Source organism: Chiroxiphia lanceolata, chromosome Z, assembly GCF_009829145.1.
Source record: "Chiroxiphia lanceolata isolate bChiLan1 chromosome Z, bChiLan1.pri, whole genome shotgun sequence".
Taxonomy (NCBI): domain Eukaryota; kingdom Metazoa; phylum Chordata; class Aves; order Passeriformes; family Pipridae; genus Chiroxiphia; species Chiroxiphia lanceolata.
In genome coordinates, this window is record NC_045671.1 from 50,234,027 (window position 1) to 50,256,024 (window position 21,998).

General features: G+C 36.3%; 1 protein-coding gene across 23 annotated transcripts in view; it reads right to left on the reverse strand.

Moving 5' to 3' along the window:
* Positions 1 to 763: 763 nt before the first annotated feature.
* The window catches only part of MEF2C (myocyte enhancer factor 2C), a 139,628-nt gene continuing 118,393 nt past the window's right edge, over positions 764 to 21,998 (reverse strand). For 8 of the 23 annotated variants that reach the window (XM_032676806.1, XM_032676813.1, XM_032676815.1 and 5 more), the window contains 5 exons: positions 15,607 to 15,779; positions 14,365 to 14,388; positions 13,306 to 13,435; positions 12,333 to 12,468; positions 5,200 to 5,521 (listed from right to left, as the gene is read on the reverse strand). In XM_032676806.1, the coding sequence (XP_032532697.1) occupies positions 5,200 to 5,521; positions 12,333 to 12,468; positions 13,306 to 13,435; positions 14,365 to 14,388; positions 15,607 to 15,779 (785 nt within the window). Of the gene's footprint in view, positions 5,522 to 12,332; positions 12,469 to 13,305; positions 13,436 to 14,364; positions 14,389 to 15,606; positions 15,780 to 21,998 lie in introns of all 23 variants that reach the window. The other 15 variants (XM_032676816.1, XM_032676817.1, XM_032676811.1 and 12 more) reach the window with 7 other exon arrangements.

A 21,998-nucleotide genomic window follows, 5' to 3' on the forward strand; every position in this document is an offset into this window, starting at 1 on the left:
TGTCTTAAAAGAAATTGTCATGAAAAGGAACAAGTAAATAACAGCACAGCTGTTTTCTTTCATAAACATCTTTAGAAACTAGACCTTGTAATGTTATTTTTGAAATTACCACATTCACCAGCCACATTAAGTTATTAATAGCTTGCCTGCCTCTGGCATGAAAACACATTTTGTTAAAATAGAGACTCTTTTATTCTTAGACTCCAAAACTATAAATATTAGTCAGTAAAAAAATATTAAAAAACTCAAAAAACCCTAGAAAAAAGTCCATAAAGGGTATTAGATTAATTCTGACACAGTCCCTATACAGTTATATTGGAGAATGTAGACAGAGCATAGAACCAATGATGTGTTATTTTAACACAAAATGTGATTTTTTTTTAAGGGTTTTTGCACGTTCCTCTCCAAGGGCAGATCCATAGGACACGTATGTACAGGAGTCTTCATTACCTGTCAGGTGAGATAATGCCTGGCTTTTGGTGTTCAGTCACTAAGTCCTCTGCTAATCAGACAGAGACAGATTCAGATGGTCTCATTCCAAATGACACTGACTCCAGAGCAAAAACGGAGTTTCTCTAAATTGGTGGGGTGATGTGTGCCAGAAAAAGGTGCTTAGCTTTCAAAGCAAGCACAAGTAATGGGTAGTGGGACCTTGAGGCAGCTGCTGGCAGTTAAAGTGCTGATTCTTTCACGTGTTACAGTGCAAAACAGTGAAAACTGAACACTATCTAAATTAATAAAAAAATGCACCACAGACACCGTATCACTAAGAAAGCCAGTAACTTTACTGATTTGTCTGCAAAATACAAATTATACCTTATTTCCAGCAGGAGAATCTTTTGAAATTTTCCCATTTTTGTTCACTACAGACAGCTGAATTAAGTCCCTTGAGATACACAGATGTGGTTTAACTTAGTAATAACATCTTGTCATCTAGTGGCGACAAAGTCCAGCTTATGCCGCTGTGAGCCTCTACTTTAATATTTGTTGCAAATGCTTGTATGCTCCCATTTACAAGCTATTTTGTTATCACCATTGTTTTATGGAAGCAAATCCCCATGAAAGAGAAGAAAAAAAGAAAAAAAAAGGATACAACAAACCATCTGAAGCAATCCAAGTGTAATGCCTGCAGTAACCCAGGTCTGACAACAGTTAATCCACAAAGGACTCTGGTACTGCATTTTTTATTTTTAATTTTTTTTTTTAATGACTTACTTAACTGACCTTTTTTTGAATCAAACTGAGGTACGGATCAGTCTGAGGTATGACAAGGGAAGGCAGAAATGCAACACCTGATTATGAAAATAATCAAACAGATACTTTTGATGCAGAAAGTCTGTGGCTCAAAGCTTGGATTGCTCCACATCTTTGGTTAAAATATATTAACAAAAGCCTTTTATTACATCTACAGTCTGAAGCATTCTAACAGACACCAATGTTCCATCAGTCCTTCAAGAGACCTGTAGTGGCCAGAAATTAATGCCATATAACCGACGACATCACAGCAGATGGCACAAACAGGAACAGATGAAGTATGCCATGTTTAGGCAACAGCCTTTATTGAGGTTTCAAGTGGCTTTTAAAAAATTACAAAGCATTTACCTTCCACACGAAGTAAGAAGGAAAACAAAACAGCTGTTAGACTATAGATAAAAGAGGGTATATAGGATAACACATACAATACAAAAGGGTTGACATCCTTGAAAACAGCCCATGAGTTCTTCTATTCGTATGCTCACCTTACCTGAAAAAGATCTGAGGACAACAGATAGTTTTTATATTATTCATTAAAAATTGCTAAATTCCTCTTCTGGGAAAAATATAAGCCATTTTTGTTATAAAACGCAACTTTTGAAAGACACTGAAATGACAAAAGCTTTACTGCGAATGGCTCAATGCATACAATATACATGTTGTGCAGATAGGGTATATCATATAATTGTCACCAGCAATTAAACACTAACTGACAACACCTTTTAATAGGGGTTAGCTTAGCTATAACAATACTTGCAGATGTCCAGAATGCCACTTCGGGTGTTTGAACTTACAATTAAGAATGTTGCCTAAAACATTATATAGCATGGGTTAAGGTAAAGTAAATGTTAATACTCTTTCAGGGCTCTGCCCCAAACTCCTTAAATACAAAGGAATCACACAATAAACCCAAATTAGCTTTGCAAATACAATAAATGGTAAGGTACAGATAAAGGAACAAGAAAGGTAGACAGTTATAGTTTACAGAAAGTGACTTCACAATCAAAGTTGTGCTTCTTATCATTAGATCAGTTTGCAAATATGCATTATCCCCCACAATTTTGCCAGTATAAGTTAGTTGCCCTCTGCAGCAGGAACAAGAGGGCTGACTGGCATTTGTTTTCACGTGATTCTGTTCTACTTGTGTTTATACAAAAATCACTGTCAGAGTTAATATAAATTGCCCAGGCAATACTTTTCACGCTACTTTCTGCTTAATTACTTGCAGTAATATATTACACTGCATCTTCATTAAATATGATATCTTTTTTTTTTCATGCGTTGCTGAGGCAAATCGCAAGGTAAACTATTAATATGGCTATTCTTCATATATCAATAGACCAAATCCCCTTCCCCACTGACAAGTTTCTACTACAATACCGATAAAGTTGTATTTTTTTCTTGAAATGACAAGGTACATTTGTGATATATTTGCATATTTTTGACACACCAAAGTTTAAAATTCTCAGAAGAGATTATGAGTATAGATTCATCTGAAGGTGAAGAAAGTGGTTTCAAAAACAGGTCTTTTTGTGTTTTAAACTTAATCATGGGCCCCATTTAACTTTTTTTTTCTTTTTGTGCTTTTTTCTTTTTGTTTTTTTTTTTTTTTTTCGTTTTTTTTTTAAACATGCGTATCTTTGTTTACCCTGCAGTTTGCTCCACGAGATAAAATAGACGCATTAGTAGCACAGTATTCTGCTTAAGGAGTTTCCAGATTATACACTAGCCCCTGCACGGTTGAGAGTGCCTGTAAGCCAGGCTTCTGTAAAGTCATGATAAGTGAAGAGCCTATGTCCTAATGCACACCGTAGTCTGATCATCATTCTCTACTACAGAGAGGTACACTCCATCATTGAGCAGTGCACAGCAACTGCACACATAGCTGGAAAAAAGAGTGTGGATTTCCCTTAACAAAATATTTTGTGTTGACATTTCACTGCCCCAGCTATATCATTCATCATGGTGTCAGTGTATGTAGGCGAGACCTGGAAGGACTCTTGAAAAAAGGAGATATATTACAGTTTTACTATGGCACTAACATTTTGCTTAAACACTTTTCCCCTCCAACAGAAAGATTAAACTGAAACACTTGAATACACCAATTTTTTTTCTAATAAACAAGAGGGACAAAGAGGGACTTGAAGAAAATGACACATTCCCTCTGGTCAATCTACAGTCAAAGGAACAATATGAGGCTGGACAAAATGTGGATGCCATATGCTAAAGCAAGTCCTGCTCCGGTGTAAACATACAGGGAGCGTTGCTCAACAACGTGCCCACTGTTAGATGACGTGACTGCAGAGGTCCGTGAGAACCAGGGACCTGATGGCCAACATTGGCTGTGTAAGACCAATCAACTTTGAATGATCCTTTAATTGATGATGCCTCTAGAAGTTTTACGTCTGTGAGAGAGGGGAGTAATCTTTATACAAGGCACGTTTGTGCTGATCCCTCCCTTTGCCTCTCTCTGCTGCTTCAGCACATATTCACTTGCACTCACGTAGCTGACAGCCGTTCGAGCTGCACACCCAATTCTGACAGGCAGAATACCAGCTTCATTAATGAGAAAGGGCCAAGTTACGCCACTTTGTCATTTAACCCATGGAAAACTACAAGATACGCAGGACATTAAGTAATAGAAGGGCCCTTAACTTGTACAATGCACAAAACAGCATGAAAGAACTAATCAGTATATACAATGGATCGCAGTTCACCCAAATGATTGTAAAATGCTGTATTAAAATGATTTAGTTTGTTACACTGTGGGTAAAGTCTGTTTACAGATCAGTCTTTCAACAGCTGACTTTGATCTGTAAAATGTATACGCAGTAAAAGAAAACCGAAAGAAAATAGTTAAATGTGCAACTGCACAAATATAATTCCCCACTATTAAGATAACAAAAACTTTTGCTATTACCATAATTATTATATATATTAGAAAGCTATACACAAGCATGTTAATTTCACAGATTTTTTTAAAAGATTCTTAATATTTTATATAATTAGAAATACACATTTCAAAAACAAAACTTCTGCAAAGAGAAAACAGTTATCTTGGTTAGCAAAGCATGGAGTTCCTCAAGGCTTAGGGTAGTGCTTTCTATACAAAAAGTCCGTTTTTGTTTGTTTCTTCAGGACTGTTAAAAGATTAGCAAAGCTTTCAAGGAAAAAAGAACACATTTTGGCTTAAGGAAACTACAAAAGCCACAAATGCTTTGCAAACTCTGTCTTACTTCTTAATATGAAAATAAGCAAAATGTAATGTACATATTTGTATACCTTTTTTTTTATTTAATAAGTGATACAGACCCAGAATTTTTAAAATTAAATATGTCAGCCCTCGAACTCAACATTTTTACAAGTATGGTCCTCTTTAAACGTTTTGATCCTTTTTAAATGAGTCCCATACTCTAAAAATATGCTTGCATGTTTGTGAGCATTTTCGGTATGTTAGGTGACCCAGTCTCTTTCTAGCATCAATTCATGGCCACCCAATCGCTGGGTCTGTCAAAACATCTGTACATTTTCTATATGTTGCATAACAGCTGCTTTCTCTCTCAGTAAAGATCTGCCAGTTCTGGCAAATGTTTTCCTTTTGTCTATTTACATGTAAATAACGTTGAACCTGCAACATGACACTATCTATTGTAACATACATTTTGCAAGGGAGCACAACAGTGAAAAGAAGTTAGCCTTAAAATCTAGTTTGTACAAGTGTTCTGTTGTACAACTCAAGTGCTAAGCTTATCTCAGCATTTCTGTTTATCCTTATACTGCATCACTGAGGCAATTTAAAAGTACTTTTACAAAACAGAGTACCTGACTTTTTTTTTTCACACACAGCACATATAATGCATATCGACCCCTCCCCCCTCCCCCCATTAAAGTATAGCACACACACACTGCAAGAAAAAAAAAACCAACTAATAGGTAATAATGTTATCATGTTGCCCATCCTTCAGAGAGCCGCATGCGCTTAACAGAGGGGCTTTCCCTTTCGTCCGGCGAAGGTCTGGTGAGTCCAATGGGGGAGTGGAATTCGTTCCGGTGATCTTCTCGGTCACTTCCATCATAGGAACTGCTACAGCTGCTCAAACTGTCAACAGGAGATCTCCCCGCCTCATGGCGCGTGTGCTGTGGGTATCTCGATGGTGTGGTGGTACGGTCTCTAGGAGGAGAAACAGGTTCTGACTTGATGTTGAGGCTTTGAGTAGAAGGCAGGGAGAGATTTGTACTCTGAGATAAATGAGTGCTAGTGCAAGCTCTGTAGGAGGAAAGGAAACCCAGTTACAGACGGAGGAGGCATGGAGCCCCCAGATATGCACAAACACTCACACAAAACACCAGTGTAAAGGCTCGCGCAGGACAAGCGCGCACAGAGAGCACGGGGACTGTTGTACAGGCAGAATTCACAAATTCCAGGAGACGGAAGCACCACAATGTGGTTGATTTGAGTGGGACATGACCTCAGTTTGGAAGGACGTCTTGCTTTCAATCTCTCTGTCTCCTTTTATTTTAAAATCAAGTGTCACCACAGCTTTGGCGAAGTGAGCCTTTGCACTGTTGGAACCACCTGCAGGTTTCCGTGTAACTAATGCTGTGCGTGTGTATGCACTGGCTGAGACAGGGGAGGCGTGGGCTTTATGCTGGGATGAATCCAATTAACTTGAACGCACCCAACTGCTTTTATTGCTCTTCATTTTGACATGTGACTTCAGATGCAAAACAGAAACAAAAAGAAATCTGGCCTGGGTACTTTTTACACCTTTACCTTTCAGAATAGAGTTAAAATTACTGGTCCTAGCATTGACAGGAATAAAATAGCATAGACATGTGAGGATTGAGATATGATTCTAAGGTTTAAATCTATGAATCTGTAATTCAATCCAGAACACTTTTGCATAAACTACCAAAGAGAAGCTGAAAAGTAGTGTCAGAGGCCTATACTGTTTGTATGTAGGAGAGACAAGCTCAGAGAATGCTGCTAGCAGACAGAATACTACACTGAAACTTTTTAACTTTTTCAAGGCAAGCTGTATAATTATTCTAAGGTCTTTTTTTTTTTTCCCTGTGCATTTTTGTGGACAGGTAATGGTAGTGGAAAGATGAAACAAGCAGGGAGGAGAGTGAATACTGAAAACATGCATTATTGCTGGGAAAAATGAGCTCACTTGTATCGGCAAAATATTTTGTACAAAAGCACCACCTCCTGGCAAAACCTGACCTTTTGTTATTAAAATAGAGTTCTCGACATGCAAGTTCCATGTTCCAAGTTCCACTTCAGAGACCATCTGCTAGGCTGAAGTTAGTGTCTAACCCCAGAAACACAGTTTCAAGGTTTCTACTCATGAGTGTTTACTTATACATGGGGAGGAAGGCAGTAGGGGCAACAGACCACTTGGCTTCACAGGATTTTAAACCCAAAGCCATATGCAGGCATTTTTAATGCAAGAAGATGCAACCCTGGGATTTGGAAGCGATTTTTAAGCATGTAGAAGACACAGTTAAGTTTAGATGTGGTCTTTTCGTTTATTGAAATACTCCACTTTTCCTGGTAACGCATCAACTGAGAACTGAGATTAGCTTAAACAACATTTACTACTGTGATGAAAGACAAAATGGATTTTTTTTCTTCTGACAGATTTAAAATGAAACTACATGGCTTCAATATTGAATGATATCAGCTGCTTTTATCAGGAATTACTGCAGTGTTTAATAATGAATGGATCCTGTTAGAAACTAAAGAGAACAGGATGCTCTACCTCCAATGGCTTTTATCTACCCTTCATTCCTATACAGATGATAGTGCCAAATCTGCAACAAGCCCTTTCATAAATTATGGAGTTCAGGAATAATAGCACTCACAGTAGCAAATGCAGCTTTTTTTTTTTTTTTTTTTTTTTTTTTTGTAAAGAGTACATTTTCTTTGCTTTTGCTTTTGCTTTTGTAGATATTAAATTAACACATAGAGAACACTGTAAATATAAGACTTTGCCATTCCAACTTAGTGGAATATTCCACTCTTCCTGAAAACTTGTTAAAAAGAATCCAACAAGAATCAAATATACATTTATGCCCCTTTTTTCTTTTGCTTTTCATTTCCAGTGACTTAATTTTTCAGTTGCTTAGGAGATCCTAGGACTTTACCTGAGTAAACAAGCTGTCAGTTTAGCATGTATGATAAGATTACATATGATTTTAGATGCTAAACTTATAGCTAAACCTGAACGTCCCATTATAAAGGACGGTGGAGCCTGCGGATTTGATTTAGAAGTGTTTGATGTGAGCAAATGACATGTCACTTCGCATGCTGGGGATAACTAAAAAACCCATGCTAGATAAAAATAACCATATTCAGTCAAATATGTTCACATGGAACATACTTGCATTCTGTCGTGTGACAGCCCCCAACAGAATAAATCTAGAGGGATAAGCTGAATTTTCAATGAAAGATAGCTAGTATTGCTGTACTGCAATATTGCCTTTTTAAGAGTGCTTCAGAAGTGAGTATGAGAACGCATTTCTATAGACTTTTCTACAGATTCCTTGTGATTCACTAGCAGGTTACATAAATACCTGGCATACAAATTGGAGGCAGTTTTATAAATGCCTTCAGGTTGATTTGCATTTTGAACATTTTTTTTTTAAATAAATTTTAAAAAGTTTAAGAAGTCATTTTGGCAGGTCAGGACTGAATTTTTGAGGTTTAAAACAATATAAATAAATTGCAGCAATTATTTTTATTCACAATATTTTTTTTCTTTTTAAATATAGTCTTTTCCTGCTGAAACTATTTCTGAGTTTTAATATCTATTTATTGGACTGTAATTTACATTATTTCATTAACATTTTCTGAAATATTTTTCTGAGAATCTCATCTAAGCTAAAATGGTCTCTTACAAGGGAAACCTACTGTTACACATATATGTGAATGGTGAAATAATACATACTTAGGTGCAGCCTTTAGACCCATATTCTAAAGAGAGGATTGATCTCTATTTAGAATAGAAGGTCTATTATAAAAAAAGAGAATTGTGCCTGTTACAAAATGATTTAATTTCCTGTATACGTGTGTGAGTGTATGTATCAATGCATATTTTACACTGTTGCTTCATATAATTATATGACTTTTGTTCAAGTACGATCTGTTTTTATCATTTCAAACCTACACTAAATTCTCTGGAAAACAAATAAGATTTGAGTACAGGAAACCCACCGAGAAAATAAAGGAAATTACTTCAAATGTTTGTGTATAATTATGTGCACTCAATAGGTGCCCGGTAGTCCACTCATGTTGACATCATCACCTTTTTCCATATATTGTATGAAAATACTTCATTTCATGGGGACAATGAAGAAAATTAATATTTGAATTTGGCACAGCAGTTCCTGTTGAGACCAGTGTAGTGAAAATGTGATGTTTATTTAGATTATGATGGGCATATGGAGAAATGCTGGTTCCTATCTGGGTTCCACATGGAAGAACTACACAGCTCTGCTGTGTGAGAGGTGGGGAGCACGGCAAGGTGTCATGAGCTTGGAAGGGAGTTTGGTCCTCAGTGATGCCAGTGAGATCAGTTCTGTGTGTGTCTCCATCTGTTTGAATCTCCAACTGGTACTGAAGCTCAGCATGCACAGGTAGAAGTGCAGGTCTGAGTAGGTGACGAGTGAGGGAGGACATGAACATGCACCAGGTAGGCTTTTCCAGGAGGAGAAAGTAGTCTATCGAAGGAAGATGGAGCCTGACATACCTACACACTTGCACCTCTAAATTAGTTTACTTTCTCATTTCATGGAATTTTTCCCCATAAATACAAGTAATGAACCATTGAAAATTCACTGCAAAATTTAGTTATGCAACTTTAGTTAAGTGCTAATTTGTAGGTAAGAGAACAGAGGATATTTTTGACTTGCTAACAATGCAACCTTCCTCCCCTTTGTTTTTTCTTTAGGTAGGTTTTTTTGTTGTTGTTGTTGTTTGGGTTTTTTTAATATACATTTTTTTGGTCAAAGTAACAGCAGAAAAAGAATTTCTGTGTCAAGGTATTTTGATTAGCTCTCACACATTAGGATTTACACTTTTTAAGAAGACCTTTCTAAACACATAGTAACATGAAACTGAATCACTGGAACATCTTATTTCCAATACAGGCATAAGAATAAAAGGCTCAACCTGAAATATATGAGCTTTTTATTCAAAACAAGCAGATTGGCAGAACTGATACAAATTCATTAAACATGATGTCACTGTAGATAAATTTTTCAGTAAAAATGTTTCAGTGGAGGATATTTGCCTATATTTAGCTGCAGTTATTATACAAAAGTAATCATTGCTAAGTAATAATCTTGCTATCTAAGGGTCACAGAATAAGTCAACAGTACATATGACTTTGGAAAATTTCCATGTTTGGAAATTTGGAATTTCCATGTAAGGGATTTGTGACTAAAAAATTTGAATCCTTTATTACAAAGTTTGGAATGAATTTCTCTTCTGGTTATCAGCAATTAATTTCTGTTAGACTCTTTGGTACATGTGAAACAAGCAGTAACCCTCTCTGTAAGAGACATTGAAGCAATATTCAGATCAAATCCCAAAGTCTGGGAGGGAATGATTTTCAAAAGAATTTGTGTGCATCTTTTTCCAGATGCAGACTCATTTAAAAGACCATGAAAATACCATTTTGCTTTTTAACCTAAAAAGTTGAAAAGTCTATCTTGTTTTAATGTTCCAGTTATATCCAGGCTCTACATTGTTAAGCTGTTCACCAGGCTCTGCAAAACAGCAAAAGCTGCACAGACAGGGAAAATGAACCCTGTTCTCAGGTATTTGCCCTCAAGTAAACCAGCACTAGTATGGCTGTTAATTGCAGAGTCAACCTGAATTAAGAGCCAGGTTGCAGAGATCTTTTCCAATTACCTTAAAGATGGTTCTGACAATGCTGCTGAAATTGTTGGGGACTTATCTGGAGCATGCTAATACATCTAACCCTGTCCTATTCTATTACTAACCAAATTCTTCTGTCAAGCACTGCAGAAGTAGAGTTGGTTTTCACCTTTAGACTTCGGTGAAAAACAAAACCTGAATGAGAACTAGAATGTCTCTTCCACTAACTCACCTGTTTTCCCACAGATCTTTACAGCCTACTGTTAACAACAAACATCTCACAGTTGCCAAATCTGTTCAGTATAGGACCTGAGACAGCAAAGTTGTCAAAATCTTTCTAGATGTAATTTCTCAAATATATGAGGATGACTATAATTTTGTTTGATTTTTAAATCTTCCTGCAAATTCTAGCTCAGCTTGACATGGACTGAATATGTTCTATATAATTTCAAGTTTTTCAAATAATCCAAAAGTTAGCACAGGTATCTTTGCATGCAGAACTCAGTGACTAAACTAAAGGTTTATGGTTTTCTGCAGAGATAGAAGACTTCTCCAGAACTGCCAGTGAAGCAGCTTTCATAGCTGAATTCATTTACAAACCACTGAAAGAATAATAATAAAAATAGCAACTCAGAATATATTCCACAGCCACAGACATTACACTTTGACATTCTGTGATATGGATTAGAAACAAATCATGATGTGTGACATATCTGAAAAGGCATGTAGTTAGTTTAGGATTTAATTTATACATTTTTTTGGTTAACCAAATAGCCTTATTATATTCTTAGGTATGCCACTGAAAACAATCAGCTTATTGTAAATTTATACATGGATATCGAATGTGAGCTTTCAATCCAAGACTTTATTTATGTCTTTAGTTGAACTTTTAGTCTGAATGCTGCCTCAGAAACGGTGCAAACTCAAAAAGAAAACAGAAGTGTAAGAGAAAGATATTAAGACTATTTCTTCCTATCTCAGCAACTACTTCAATTGTATATTTTTATATCATTAGTATCTATATATACTTATTTATGTAGAAATGAGTTTTAATTTTTTTTTCCTTTGAGACACTTGTACAGCTGTCCTTAAAAGCCCAGATTGTCTGTACATGGTAAAGATATCAAAATAAGTTACAAAAAACATTTGGATAAACTAGAAGGAGAATTTTGAAGTTTAAGCCACATTTATAGTATTAAACAGTTTCACATTATGGCAACCATCTTGAAAAAAAAATAGCATATGTGCAAACACCTCTTTCTGAAAAAAAAATTCAAATGCATCTAAATTAAATTACCCCTCATAAATAAACTTCTGCTGTTTTCAGCTTCTATTTTTGTAATTGAAATTTTTAAAATTCAAACATGTCTACTCACACAGGCCTATGTGTGCCACACTGGTGCCTGCCTACATTCTTACTCAATAGAAATTGAAGATATCAGAATTTTTGAAAATCATACACCTGTTCATTTCAATGATCCAAGACGTTGCATGTTCAAGAATGCATTAGGTGATCTCTCTCTGTGAATTTTCACACTTCTAAAGATCGTGAAATGATTGAGCAGCGTGCTTCTCCAAAACTTGAATAAATGCCTCAAAATTAGCCACTTGAGGACAGGAATACCTGTCCTCCTCAACACCAGCACATCACAATGACTTTTGTGGGCTCACAGTTCTGAGGCCTAATTATGCTATTTTCTCATAGAAATAATTTCCAAAGAAATGAAACTTGAATGTCAGAGTTGAGCAGAAGGGAGTATGTGATTATTAGATTAGGTTAAGGCTTAATCTCAGGTCAAATAATTGTGTAATTCTTACTTGATTAAAAATATTTAGAAAAATTTCAAGTTTACTGTAAATGTTTGTGCTACAGTAACTGGAAATAAAAAGCATAAACAGCAAAATATAGCAATAGTACAATAGCTGTTCAGCTTGGTTTTAGTATTGAAAAAAAATGCTATTTAAAGAAACAAAAACTAAAACATAGAGAGTACACTATTGAGAAAATGTCATGGACACAGAGTAGCTACTTAGCAAACTTTACATTGAATACATAGTTCCAGTTTTGCAAAATGGAATTTTTACACAGAGTAAATATGTGCAGATATGTTATCTTGACATATTTTATATTTGGAATTACTGGGGAGACTGAAGTCATTCTAGGACAGTAAAAGAAGAAAACACTGCTTACCCCAATTGACTGAGGGCAGATGGTGGCATGTTGTGTAGGTGTTGCTGTTGCCAGCCAGTCACAGAACCAAGATGAAGAGCACTGGCTGTGTTAAACCCAGAGAGAGATGATATATCTGCACTACTCAGAGAATATTCTGGATTTGAAAACAGAAAGACAATAATTAAGAGAGAATTAAAGAGGAAGCAATTAAACAACAACTAGCACAGTAATTTTCACGTCATTTTATAAGCCTTTTAATTTTAATTACACCAATCACATTAAGTTGCAGCAGAAAAAGCAAACCTTCCTCTTCCCTCAACTCATTAACTTGGGAGCAAATAATGCAGTATAATAATTATTCTGTAATTTAGCAGGGCTTTACTGGGTTTGAAAGATCCAAAGCATTCTTAGACTGTATATCCACCATAACTACAGATGCACTGTCAGAAAGAATTGAAGAACATAATATTTTGGTTACAGTCTTCCTTGCAGAACCCAGTAGGAAGTCTGTTTCTGAACAGTAGCAATACACAACAGGAATTGGAATGGATCTCTGGAGGCTTCATTTCTATGCCCTCCCAGGTAACCCTGTGATAGCCCACAAAGTTACTGAACTCTGGTGTGGAGACACTGAAGCTGCTCCTTCCCACTACCCTCATGGTGTTAGGATGGTGCACTCAACCACATGAAATTACTTCTAAAGAAGACTAAGAACTGCCTTTTAAGGTACTTTTTTTTTTTTAATTTTATTAAAGCCAAGGAAAGAAAGCTACCAAATCAGTCTTCCATTCAAACAAGACAGTTGACTTCAAAATAGATGTGTCTGAAGTTAGTGACAGGTACAGAGTAAGCAAATGTAGTGCAAAAGCATATCAGCTATGAATTTTTCAGTTTCTCCCAAGGAACATTAGCTAATTCATTAGTACTAAGATAGACACTTGTCAGCACCTTGCTCCCTCCCCCATCCTTTGCATCCTGCATGCATACTTACCAGTACCATATGTTGTTGAGATTGCTGATGGGTATCCTCCCATCCCTTGCCCTGGTAGAGTAGGAGTTGCTACGGAAACCACTGGAGTAGCCAATGACTGAGCAGACTGGGAGTTATTTATCCTTTGATTCTTTTAAAGTAAGTAAAATAAACATATTATTGACTAGTTTTAAGTCAGTTGAGTGTATTTGCTTTCTGTGTATGTTCTGTGCATGAGAAATATAGGCTGATACAAATTTCTAGAAATTAATCCTTTAACATGTGGCTTTGATGAACTCTGCCAACCCTACCATTTACAAGCCTTCAAGAGACCAGTTGTCACCATAGTAACACATTACATCAGTATCTCCTAGGTAACTGAACTTGTAAGATTGCTTTTATTGTGGGTAGAAGAACAGATCGTGAAAAACTTATGAAATATATAAGCTCAATTCCCAGTATTTTTCTTTTCACTCAAACAGAAAAAAAACAACCACAAACAACATCAACAAAACCCACAAAGCAAAACAAAAAAAGAAAAGGTGAAACAAAAGCCTCCAAACCCAGCTCCACTGGATTTTGAAAGTGAGGGGCACCTCCAGACTGCTGAACACTGAAGTCTTACCAGTAGATGGTGCTCTGACTATTTCAGAGTAGTTTTTGTCATTAAAAAAACCTTCAAGACTCCTAGGTAGCACAGCAGTTACACTTATCTTTAACTCAAGGGCATTAGATGTTGCACTGTAAAAATTACACTAGAGAACTCTAATTCTGTGAGTGGCAGGATAAAAAGACCAGAGAGCCACCATAAGGCTGCATCACCTTTAACAATACAAGTTTACATGCTTTCAAAGCACCAGTAACAAGAAAGATTAATTCTAGCAGGCATAACTTGAATATGTGCAACAACTACATCTGGTCTTCTATATTGTTGTATTAAAAAAATTACAATGATCTTTCTGTTCACATCATACTTATTATGGTAGTGTTTTCCATTTTATTTCAACAAACATTTCACTACATAATGAAAAATAACTTTTTCTTTTCCTTGTTGTTAAGATGAACATCATTACCACTTACCAGAAGCAGATCAACATCCTCAGACTGATTGCATAGGAAAGGAGTGTTAAAAATTAGTGAATATAAATATTTACCAGGATGCAGGTTTCTAGCTTAGGGTTTAGTTTCATCTGATAGGGGTAGTAAATTAAACACTTTCCGAGCATAGTTTGGAAAAATAACACCTCATAGATCTCTGATTTGTCCTTCTAATGGAATGTTTGTCTCAGTTGTAGGGGCAATTTATCCATTTTTCAGCAGAAGACTTTCTCTAAGAATTCATTGTTTCTTCCACAGTCCCACTGGTTGCAGACTGTCATGCTGTACCTGACTACGCACAAAATCCTCCAGGAAAATATCTGTTTTAAGGGCCTTGAAATAAATAATTTGATGCAGACAGCTTATTACCACCTTGGTTGACTTTGAGTATTGTCCTGTAGGACTATTTGGTACTTATTCACTTAGAAGGCAACATCACATTTATGGGGGGTTCTAGTTTGATGGTTAATTTATTTTCCATCAAGATAAAGTAACCAATTTGGAAGTTCTTTTAATAATGCCTGTTATGTAATGGAAAACTGCATTTATACTGTCACTTAAATTTACCGTCAAGATACTTTTTAGATTAAGCTCACTTTAAATGTTAAATCACTCACAAAAGATTTACTTGCAAACACTAACTGACTTTTGGAAGGGAACTACAAGACATGCACATGAAACCATCCCAATTCAACCTTCTAGCACAATATCTTGTATAAATTTCACTCATCCTGGCAGGAGATACCAAAATTTCATGCTTCTCTTTCTCTTGCTCTGTCTATGTACTACCTCTTATCATTACAAAATTTGGAGCTCAAAGTGATAGAATTCAAATTAATTTATTTACAACTAATATGCCATTTGCTGAGAGTCTGTGTGCCTAAATATTTAGGAAAAACATAGGTTAGGAATACTCAGGGTTAAATTCAGCCTTTATAACAAATCCAGGAAAGGCTCTTTCAGCTAGTAGGAAAGAGACTGCAGAAGTTTAGACTGTGTAGGACACAGTTCCTATTTTGCAACTAACAGAAAAAAGGGAGGAAGTAAATATGACTTCAAAAAAGCAATCAAAGAGGCTCAGCCTACATTCTCAGCTTGATGTCAAACCTTAAGGGTTAGACAGAAAGACCAAACAAGCAAGAATCTAATTGCTTGATCCAGTCTTGAAATTCCCAAGTAACTCTTATCTGAAGAAAAAAAAGAAAAGCTTTGAAAATGCTTTACCACTGATGGCATGGTATTCTTGCTGCCAGGTGGAATAAGCACACGGAGATCTGGTTTACGGTTGTTCATTCCCAAATTCATAGGAGGCGGAGATTTTGCTTGCATATTCTTGTTCAAGTTGCCAGGTGAGACCAGCAGACCTGGTGAGTTGCGGGGGTTGCCATATCCATTTCCTGTTTAGGTAATAAAAGAGAAAAAAAAAATAAAGAAAAAAAAAAAGGAGAGAGAAACCCCACTCCACTGTAGTTCTTAAACCTCAACACTAAAAATGTGAAATCAAAAAACTCATGGTAAATACCTATGTCATGTATCCTTATAGAAAAATACAACACATGTTATATTTGGAACAATTGGTCTTCAAATGCTTTCTCTCATGGCTGCTGACAACTTAGAGATGTGCTGAAATCAATGTTATTATATGACTCTGTTTACAGCACTGTGGTATATAACACAATATACTGTGCCCTTGTAGCAGCCAGCATCTGACATCTGCCTTACAAGAGAATCAGGAAAGTCAGATAATTTAAGGGCTTAAAAAAAGTCAAAGTTATTCCATGTTTTCTCGACAACTACAGAGCATCATGCCTTTCCTGACTCAGCCCTTTGTAGGTCATGATTTTGTTTTGCTTTTAAACAAAGCATGAGTACAGCAAGGCTATAATTTCCAGAAAAGGCAGTGGGAGGACTAAGAAGATTTGTAAATGCTTTTGGCTCTCTTTTACAACACTTTTTGGATCTGATTCTGTCAACACTAAAGTCAATGGGAGCAAGATCAGAGCTTTATTTGGAAAATGCCACTATATCTTTCATCTTCATTTCTCTGCTGCAGGCCCCAGGAACAGTTCTGACAAGCGAATGCTTCATTTGCGTTTTTCAGAAAAGGGTTTCCTTCTGTCACCACATAGGACTGACAACTGTATTTCCATAAGATTACTTACCTACTGTTCCACTAAAATGAGACCTTTCTAAGTCTGGAGGAAAAGATGATTTTTAGCCTAACCTTGAAATTCTATCTGCATAGTCTCAAGAGAGGTACAGAAACAGCCCAATCATAGAGCGGGAATAGAACAAAAACCAGTACAGAAATAGAAGACTTTCACAGACAAATACCTAGCAAAAACATGCTAGGAAAGACTTGCTGTTCTGTGCTCAGCTTTTTTTCATAGTTCGCGAGCTGTGACACACAACCTAGAATTCGAGTGAGAAGATGAGCTAGTGAGAGTGGCAGAGCCCTGCGGGTCAGAAACCCTGGACCTTCAAATTTCCTCTGTAGTCCCAAAGTCACTGAAGAAGAAGCATCTCACTTCCCCCCCCCCCCCGCCAATGTAATGGAGTTTACAGCCCTAAAGGACATAAATGGATTATGGAACTAAATTTGATAATGTCTATGAGGTGGGCATAAAAATGACAGTACATGAGAGTGATTCGCTTTTCTGATTAAGGATAATGAAGTGGTCCAAGCATGATTAAGATTAAATAGTGTTTTTAATCCTCAAGCACATCAGTTAATTGTATTTATCAGAACAGCAAATCCACAGAAATAAAATCTGTGAAAGGCTTTTAAATATGAAAACACCACTTCAGGCTGTGGAAGACCCTGAACTGTGAACACTAGGCTTAGGACACAGGAATATTATCAAACAGTGCTTGACTTCTGTATTTGTGATGTACCTTTAGTAAGTGCTCTGGCCTGGCTTGTTTATTCGCATGCTTCTTTATTATCATGATCTCACAGGCCTTTACAAAAAACCGAAAACTTAAAAGCACGCAGATCACTTCAGAGATTTTGTATTAAAATATTTTTCATAGTTAATCCTGTTGTTTATTTCCCTAATATCTTACAGTTAGTAAGATAAAATGTTAATGAAAATAAGTGTATTTTACACTTATCAAGCTATACCAGCAGAACGCTGTGGAGAATTTTCCATTTTGTGTCAGTAGGTTTTTTTTTTAAAAACAAACAATGGTCTCAATATGGATTGGTTACCTATTATACTCTAATTAATGCCATGTGTTACTAGAGACAGTGAGATTAGAAGGGGCGTTTTGAATGTATGACAATATTTTCTCCTAGAAACCACAGAGCCTTTTAAAAATTCATCTTTTACAAACTGAATACTAAAAAAGTAATGTGTTGAGCAGTGATCAACAGGAGGAACTGAAGCAAAAGTAGATTTTCTCTAGTGTTGATTTCATACAGGACATATTCACCGCGTAAAACTCCCTGTTAAATCTGTTGTATGATGAGGATTTGTTCATAGAGTGACAATGAAAGTCTTTGAAGCAGATATATAGCAAACTAGAATGCACTGTACTCTATATGTTTGTTTCTAATTGTGATTTTTGGAGAATAAAACCTCTTATAAGAAGAACTCCCGTTTTCTACATAAGATTTACTTAATTTAATTCACTATTAAACACTAAGAGACAGAATGCTTCTGCACAAACCTTAACTCTTCAGAAACTTTCATCTGACCTTTATTTTATTTACCTACTGATGTCAAATAGTTTGAACAGTGATCAGATTTCTTACATTTATATCTAAAAGCATCAAATTCTTTTAAAGAACTATTGCCATCTTCTCTTTACCAGGAGATTTCTGCTGTTCATGGCATATTATGCCATCTAGCATTTTGGAGTCATGTAATAACCATTCCTCTTTCCAGTCACCAAATTGTTACTCTTCTGGTATAATGAGGATTCAGGAATGTAAGACTGTGGATCTTAAACCAGTGATACAGAAACCCATAATTTGGAAATCAACGTTGAATGCATGCATGTGGTTTACAGTTAAGAAGAGCCTGCATTTAAACCAGCTCCTTAAACTGTATCCTTTTAACTCAAGAGGGCTGTGGCCTGCTCTGAGGCAGTTGTCCCACCTTCAGAAAAATAGACTGAACAGAATAGCCTCATTTACATTCAGAGGCAATAAAAAAAAGTATAAGACTTCTAATGTACAAATTAAACCTTCATTCATCCTATACTTTAAAATTACACTTTGCCTGGACAATTATCAATTTAGATGTGACTCTATGCAGAACATTGCATTTCACTATCCACTTGAAAGCGTAAAAATTATATGTCGTGGATGAATGGATTTCCTGATTATAGATTATAAGAAAATGAAAACCAGATGGATTTTAGAGCAAGTTGGCTTTACATTTTTATTTGGTTAAAAGCCATATTTCTGCTGGAATAGAACATTTTTAAACAGTATGAATATATTCTGTAGTGCATAACGAAAATAAAAACAGTGGATGCACAAGTTTTAAAGGGCATATGTCAGAATTTGCAAATTTACAGCATCTTCAAATCAATAACTTTTCAGAGAAAATTATATTTCCTTATATTATTTGTTATACTGACTTGAGAGAGTAAAAATATTTTACACAGAAAAGAGTTTGTTTCTAGACAGAGTTAGGGGAACAGCACATGTCAAGAGATGCAGTGCCAGACTTTGCATTTGGACTAACAGCAGAATACAAGGACAAGTGCCTTATGAGCACTGAACGCTCTTCTTGGGCATGCTCCCACATTGTGCATTTAGGCAAGGATGCCATTGACTTTAGAAGGAATTCCATCCAAGTACAAACTGCATGATTAATCCCTGCAATATCACTTTTTAAAAACATCCAGAAAATGTACTTTTGCACACCAAGAGTTATTCAATCAAGAAGAATTATTAAAAAGAAAACATCCATTTACTCATGGAAAGCTACAAATTTAACTGTATTACAAATTCATGAAATACTATCCTAAGCAGTCCCTTCCATATTTTAAGAACTTAAGGATACCAGAAGAGCACGAGTTGAACAGGACAGGACAGAGAGCAAAGTTTACTTCTCTCCTTTCATCCCTCATTAGGAACACCTGTACCTTATAAAGAGTTATGGTCATTGGCTTATAGGCATTGCCAAGTGGCTGCAATTCTTGATATTCTCAGAGTTGAGGTAATAATTTTGTACTGAGCATTTAAGCAGGAAACTTTCCACGTGTTAAGGTAACACAAATGAGGAAAGAATACTTTTTTTCCATATCTCTCAACATTCTTGAACAGTATTGTCATAATTCAAAGCCCTTACGTCTTGAAAAATTAGAAAATTTTTATATTTTGATTTCTTGGACTTTTGAAGCTGTCATGTTCCTACTCTTTCTTTTTTTTTTTTTTTTTTTAAATTAGTGATTTCAAAGATATAAAAATATACGGAATGAAAAATCCTCTATGGTAGTCCTACAAGCACAAAGAATAAGACATACAATTTATACGTCCTTTCTTCTCTTTTCTTTACTCTAGTGTTTCTCACTGACCATATGTATTGAGAACTTACGAGATCTTTAGGAATCTGGGATGTCTACCTACATTATTTTTAATAGGAAAATAACATTCAAATTCTTGAAGGGGTTTCAATGCTCCTTTCAAGTTTCCAACAAGTGTATTTTCTTACTTGTGAAAATTTTTGTATTTCTTCTAAGGTGAATATGTACTTTCAATTTCATAGAGGATTTCTGCTTCTTACTGGGTTATGTTAAATGCATATTCCATATACATGACATTTTGACTGATCATCAAGCCTCTTATACAGAATGTTAAATGTAGAATTAATATATACATACATCAGAGCAAACTATGCCACAAATCAACTCCACCTCAAAATATATGTGTATACAAAAAAATCAATGCAGTAGGAGAAATTTTGCTAAATTTACACACAGTTTGGCACTCTTCACTCGTTCCCACTTTCTGAAGGATTGCTAATTGTTCCTACCAGTAATCAAAAAAAAGGCAAATTTCTCTCTTTTCTCTCTTACACCATGTATCTTTTTTTTTTTTAAATGCGTGCACACTGTTGGAATAGGCTGTAGTTTACCACCCAAAATCAACACATGCCAGCAACAAAGCATTGGCACTAGGAAGCTGTATTGGTGTTCACCGAAAAATAATTTTAAAAAAAAGGTAATTGAATGTTCTTACTCACATGTTAAATGCTACTCATTCACAGTACACAATCTTTACTAACTGCAAGTGGGAAAAGAAAACCAATCTGCACTTATCCTCGCCTAGAAAAAAAGAAATCTTTATGTTAAAGTAACTGCCCATTCCCACAACACTGAACTAATTCTTTACTGAATTACAGGGAGTCATACAAAACCTACTGACTTTGTGTCGAAGAATTCTTAGACATCCTGAGAAATATCAACTGCATTTTGAGCTGAAACACGATGGCATTTTGGAGAACACACAGGCATTTGGAAGAATGGGAGGAGAACCGGGACAAAACTATCTCAAAACCTTTTTGCTAGTTTTAGAACTAATCATTTAGAAATAGTGTAAATAAGAAGGTAGAGATTTCTACAGCAATGTAAGACTAAGCTGTCCCTCCCTAGTCACCCATTCTTGCCAAGCAGGTTGCATAACTGTCAATGGGAACTTCTTGCCCTTTAAAGAGATGTAAAGGGCACCAATGGCATTATTGTTGTCCTATGTGGGAAAAAAGATAGTATTTGGGAACCACTAAAATACTCCCAATACTGTAGGCAATTTAGGTGTACATGTAACCTGTACTGGGACTGCACAAAGCTAAAAGTCAGACTGTGCATCCCATTTAATTATTCTGGGTGAATTCCCATTTTGGAAATCAAGCAAATCTCCAGTGCTTCCACTGCAGGGGAGGTAAAGGGTCTCTTCAAATTTTCAAGGAAAACTCTGTGTATGATTTCCTTATATTTGTAGTATATTATGAAGAAAGTGACTTCTCTGTTCTGTGGCTCAAACTATTCAGTTTTGCTTTGTCCCTTTGCTGGTTCAAGTACTTATGCAACATATTGAGACAACATGTGCCTTACTGCTAAATGTTGTGTTTAGTGCCATGAATAGTCCTCTAACCAGTCTAATGGTTTGCCTCACCAGATGCCCATCCATAGGCTGACATTCTGCTCCATCCCCATCTCCATGGAGGTGCCTGATGCCTGGGTCTGGGTCTGCCCTGGGCTGCCCCTCCCTGGTCCTACTCCCTGGCTGGGACTGTGGGATGGGTCTAGGCTGTGAAGCCCAGCTCTGCACCCCCAGGAACCTCTGCTGTTCCAGGTCTCCAGCTGCTTCCTGACCCCAGCATGTCCTGGTGGCATGTTCCACATGTAAGAATTAACTCTCCTTACAAAATCTTCATATTGAGTACTGCCAGCTACCTTAATGAACTATATACGTGGATGATCTAGCCAAAATTATTTCTGATCTGTGGGTGAGTGCATATAAAAATTGGAACATCCTGATAATCTACTGTATGTGGAGTATTTGCTGGTGCACATAACTATTGTTGCAAAAGGGCACTTTTCCCCAGTGCTGCAGCAACTGGGCTCAGATTTCATTCTGGACAGTGATGATGCTTCTCAGG